Source organism: Apaloderma vittatum, unplaced genomic scaffold (assembly GCF_000703405.1).
Source record: "Apaloderma vittatum isolate BGI_N311 unplaced genomic scaffold, ASM70340v1 scaffold22953, whole genome shotgun sequence".
NCBI lineage: Eukaryota > Metazoa > Chordata > Aves > Trogoniformes > Trogonidae > Apaloderma > Apaloderma vittatum.
In genome coordinates this window covers 1,072-6,463 of record NW_009708935.1, presented here as the reverse complement: position 1 = coordinate 6,463, position 5,392 = coordinate 1,072, and the positions used below count along the sequence as shown (strand labels likewise).

The following is a 5,392-nucleotide window of genomic DNA, read 5'->3' as shown; positions in this document are numbered from 1 at the left end:
GGTACCGGCCCTGCTACAACAAGGGCCCGAGCTCCAGCGGGCCGGTGCTGCTCTCCCGTCGGCACCTCCAGCAGGTACCCCCTTCCCTTCCCTTTCCCCTTCCCCTTCCCACCCGCCGCCGGGCTCACTTCCCGGGTCCGGCAGCGGCCATGGGCGCGGGGCGCTCGGTTGCTACTGGGAAAAAAGAAAAAAAGAAAAAGAAACCACTCAAGCCCTCCGTGGATGGATGCCGCGGGTTCCGTGTGAGGCGGGTGGTACCCGGGCTTGCTGGGCTTCCCTTTGCTCAGGGCACGTTGAATTTTCTAACTGCGAAGGGGTCTCTTTGTGTTGGTATTTACATGTCCCTAAGGAGAGCGGGCAGTTGGCACCAGCTTCTAGCGTAATAGTGTACTTTCTGCAAAAAAAATCGCGGGTAACTGACTAACTGGGGTAGATATTTTTTCCCAAAATGTCTATAGTTGCTCTGCTGGTTTTATTCTGCTTTTCTGAGGCACTTTTTTTTCATTTTGTACTACTGCTGAGGGTAGAGGTAAAAAAAAAAAATGTCAACCTCAAAGCTGTGAAGTAACTGTACACCTGTGGTGACCGTTATCCTGGCTAATTTAAGGCCCAGCAGACCTTCTCCAGACAACCCAAGCAGCCCGTACAACCATTTGTGCATCTAATTTGGTTTCTGCATAAGAGGGTGCCCAACGAACTGCTGCTTTTTCGTGCTCAGTGGGGTGAGGCTGGGTGCACTGAATGGAAACACCCCAACTTGGGCTCCCTCTGCTTGTCCTCCAGCTGGTGGGACAGCAAGCGGGGCTGCTGCACTTCACAGCTGTTATGAGCTCAGGGGATGCGGTGGGACGCCTCAGTGGGGCTGTTTTGGAGTGCTGTGGGTGATGGATGCCATCAGGCATCCTTTGTACCCTCCTTTCCTGCCTTCTCGGGGGTCCTACATTCCCCCAGGAGCAGCTGATAAGCTCGTGGATCTGAGGAGTTCGGGGCCGAGAGTGTGTCACAGGTGACACCTCCTCGTTTGTGCATCCCTGTCCAGCTGTTGGGACAGGTGTGGTATAAGGTGTCCCTTTTTGCCACTTCTTGGCTGTGGGAGGCTCTGGAAGACTTCACCAAGCTAGGCACATACACAGCTCTATATGATAAACACCTATAGCAGGTGTGTGTATATATATATATATATAGTACATATATATATATTTATAGGGAGCTGCCTGGGGCTGGCGGCTGCGGGCAGAAAGCGAGAGCGGGCTGGGGGAGAAGTGAAAGCCACAAACCGCTTCCATTGTCCAAAGGCAGATGATAAGCAAAGCGCAAGGAGTGAAAGTGAACTAGGTCGGCAGAACTCACATTATTAAAATGAAGGTGAGGCTTACACCCTGAGGAGTGCTCACACCAACGAGAGCAGTTCTGAGGACCTTAACACCAGCCTGACATGACCGTCTACTCTAGAGCCGGGGAGCTCGTGTGTCCCGCCACTTCCAGTGAAGGAGAATGGAATGAATTCCTTTAGAGAGTTGTGGGGTGAGCCTTGCTGAGACACTTAATTGTTTATTCCTGCAAAATATTCTTGAGCTTTCTGATGGAGATTAATTCTTAGAGAAAAGCCGTTAAGAATATGCAAAGGCTTATAATTAGTAGCTGTTTCTGCACGGCTTGCGGGTGGCATCCCTGCAGAAGAGCAGAGGCAGGTTTGGTGCTGGAGTGGCTGTGAGTCCCAGCTCAGCTCTCAGGAGAGAAACCAGCCTCTTCACCCCTTACAGGGCTCTACAAAGCCCCTCTCTCAAACAGTGGGGCTGCTTCTGGTCCCTAGAACATGGCTCTCACCTGAGGTGTTTCTCTGTCTCATTCGAAAGGATGCCGACTCCTCCGAGCGGGTCCTCATGGACATGCGCTGGGGCCTCATTCCCTCCTGGTTCAAAAATGACGACCCCTCCAAAATGCAGTTTAATACCTCCAACTGCCGCAGTGATACCATGCTGAAGAAGTCCTCCTACAAGGTGAGTTGCTGTTGTCTTTGTGTCCAGCTTGAAGAGATCTTGTAGTCAGCAAAGCTAGAGCTGAAGCATTTCCCTATCGAGTACTGGTCACCGTTTACCTGCCGCCAAGGGAAATAAGTCCCTGTACTGCAGGGCTGGTCGGTTTCATTAAAATGGAAGCACTGGAAAGGTTGTTGCTGGTGAAGCTCATCTGCCATCACTGCACTCACAGGCATGTTAGTTCACCCCATGGGGCAGTTCAGGGGAGTCTTGAGACAAAGCGAGCGGTCCCCAGGACCCCTGTCCTCCCTTGCAGGCTGCCTGAGGCTGCTCTTCACTGCTCACTTGTGCTTTCTCTCCCCCAGGGTGCCCTCCTCAAGGGCAAGCGCTGCGTGGTCCTGGCGGATGGCTTCTATGAGTGGCAGCAGCAGCAGAGGGGGGGGAAGCAGCCATATTTCATTTACTTCCCCCAGACGAAGGATGCCACGGTAGGGAGTCCCTCACTGTGGCTGAACACTCACGCTTGGCTCTGAGCCCATGCTCCCTCCAGCTGCACTGGGGAAAGCCCCCTTCCCTCCAGCTGTGCCTGACTCTGGGGGTCTCTGTTTCCCAACGAGGCTCTGTTCTGAGGTGGGCTCAGTGCTCTGGCATCCCTCTGTGGCCAACGATCCCTGCCGCTGTAGTCCCCTGGCTGTAAGCTGTGCCGCAGCATCCCCGCCGTCACGCCTCGCTGCTCCCTGCATGCCGGATGTTTGCATGAGCGGGCGACGTGTGTCTCAGGGGACTGGGCTGGGAGTTTCACTACCTCTTGCTTGTGGTTGAGCCTGCGACTGGCATGGTCAGAATGGGAAGAGGGTGCTGGGTTGCCACTGGAAAGATGAGACTCCTGATTCCCCTCCTGTAGTTACTTCAAATCTGTAGAAGGGTTTGTGGAAAGCCCTATAATTCAGTTCATGACTTAGATCTGAGCTGTTGACCTGCCACAGCACTGGTAAGTCATCAATGCTTCGTCTGCCCACAGATCGGCACTGACTGGGGTGATGGAGGCTCTGTCCTGCAGGCTGAAGAGAAAGAGGGAGATGAGGAATGGAGAGGATGGAGGTTGCTCACCATGGCTGGGATTTTTGACTGCTGGGAGCCGCCGTCAGGAGGAGAAACGCTGTACACTTACACCATCATCACTGTGGATGCCTCCAAGGACGTGAGCTTCATCCATCACAGGCAAGTGGGAGTGGGCAAGGAAGGAAAGCTGCACCTTTAAACACCAGCCGGTCAGTGCAGGCAGGGAGTCTTGCCTCCTACTGATGCTCTGTGAGAAAAACGCTACCACATCACTGGCTTGTTCCAGGTCACTGGCTCACGCCCTTTCTATAAATCACCATGTTTGTGCCGCGGTGGGTGGCAGTCGGAGTTGGATGGCTCTGTGCAGTTGGATCGGCCTCTGCCTGGCCAGGGCCTGGCAGTCAAATCTTCCGCCTCTTCCAGCAAAGCAGCTACCTGGGCGAAGCAAGCGCATGCTCTGCCTTGCAGAAGAGCATTCTGCTGCTTCGGTTTTCCTCCTATTTCCTCCCAAGCTGCCGGCTCCTTGCTGGCTTACGAGCCTGGCTTTTGCTACCCTGCTCTGCCCTATCGGCTCTGGGCTTTGGCTCTGACTGTCCTGTCCCCTAGGATGCCAGCCATCCTGGACGGAGATGAGGCCATCACAAAATGGCTGGACTTCGCTGAAGTGCCAACCCAAGAAGCAATTAAACTCATCCAGCCCACAGAAAACATTGTTTTCCACCCAGTGTCCACCTTTGTCAACAGCGTCCGCAACAACACTCCCGAGTGTGTTGCACCTATCGAGCTGGGAGCCAAGAAGGTGAGTGCTGGTGGGGGCTTGACAGGGGAGAGCTTGTCCCCGGTGACGTCCCTGAGCAGGGATGGGGCTGCCGGGCTGCAGGGGGGCATCATGTTCAGGGCACTTTGGTGCTTGATGCTGGAGTGCAGAGCCCCAAACAGATTCCCTTCCCTCCACTTCCAGAAATAAAACTGTCACCCCATGCCAGGATTCCTCTGCCAAATGAGGCAAATTCCGTGTGAAATGAGGCTTGGAACAAGCCTGTTCCTAGCAGCCTGGGGAACCTCCCGCAGATGTGCCTGATTGCCAGCAGAGCCGTTGCTCCAGCCTCCACCTCCTGCTCTGGACCAGCTCTCACCATCGGCTGCCTGCCCTGCTCTTGCCGTGCTGCTGGCTTCTCTCACGCTCTCTTTTGTCTCTCCAGGAGGTCAAAGCCACCCCAAGCAGCAAAGCAATGATGGCCTGGTTAAAAAACTCCCAGGAGGGCTCTCCCCAGAAGAAAGAAAACGATTTGCCCAAGTGGACAAGTCAGTTCATCCACAGCCCTTCGCCCAAGAAAACCAGTGCGGGTATCCTGCAGCAGTGGCTGGGGAAGGAGGGAGAGCCGACTGCGAAGAAGCGCAAGGCTTAGGCGCCAGCTGGGATGGATGGCTGTCCTTTTTTCTCCTGATTTTCCTAAGCAGAGTTAGGAATGTTTTTTGGAAGGTTTTGCAGACTGATGTTGAGATTCTCCAAGCCTCTCAGGTGTTGATCCAATGCTTTAGGTCATTGTCTCTGTTCTTCATGGTTTGTTAAAGGCTGATGTTTGTCTTGAAAGGATTTGGTTTTGGCTTGTGCTGATGGAAGTGAATATAACTTGCTGGCCTCCCTCCCTGCCAGTCACTCGTGCCAAACGAAGGTAAAGCCCTGAGAAGCATCTCAGCTTGCCGGGTGAGGAGTAGCTTCTGCCTTCTGACAGTGTTCATGTCTCCTTCTGTTTTCTTTTCTTTTCTGTTTTTATATTAAACTGATGCCTCTTTTCCATTTAATTCCATATTGATTCTGTACAAATTCCTTTCTAATCCTGTCTCTCAAAAGATGGCTGCAGTACAGAGGAACATGCAATAAATACTAGGAGGAAACCCCAGGCTGGGAAGATCTGCCAAACTCATCCTGCTCTGCACCAGCATTGCCACATGTATTTGTGGCTCCTAGACAGGGAAATGTTTGAGCAGCACCTGGGATGAACTGGACTTTGCTCGGATGTCCCTGTGGGCAGCGGGGTGGGACAGCGTGCCTTGGTCACGTTGTTTGTACAATCATTTTGTTAATGGGATTTGAAGATTTAGAGAGGATTTCCTTGATCTGTGGAGGGATGCACTCTGCCTCATTCGTAAAGGTCATTCATTAAAACCCAGATAACCAATGTGCTGTTGCAGAACAGCAGTTGTTTATGAGGTCAGATGTTTTGTAAACAAAAGCCAGATGTTACAGATTGAAAGCCTTACACGGTGGGACCCTTACTGGAAAGAGTACTTCATTTGTACTGGAAACAATAAAATGGGATTAACTGGTTGACTGCACAGCACTCTCG

The 5,392-nt window shown here is 52.8% G+C and overlaps 1 protein-coding gene across 1 annotated transcript; it reads left to right on the top strand.

The window, feature by feature from the left end:
• Positions 1 to 5: 5 nt before the first annotated feature.
• HMCES (5-hydroxymethylcytosine (hmC) binding, ES cell-specific) lies at positions 6 to 4,450 on the top strand (the record flags this gene model as incomplete). The annotated part of the gene is made up of 6 exons (XM_009866747.1): positions 6 to 74; positions 1,857 to 2,000; positions 2,345 to 2,467; positions 3,040 to 3,200; positions 3,648 to 3,840; positions 4,244 to 4,450. Coding segments are annotated over 6 exons (897 nt in total), but the record flags the coding sequence as incomplete, so codon positions are not given.
• Between the last annotated feature and the right edge of the window lie 942 nt (positions 4,451 to 5,392).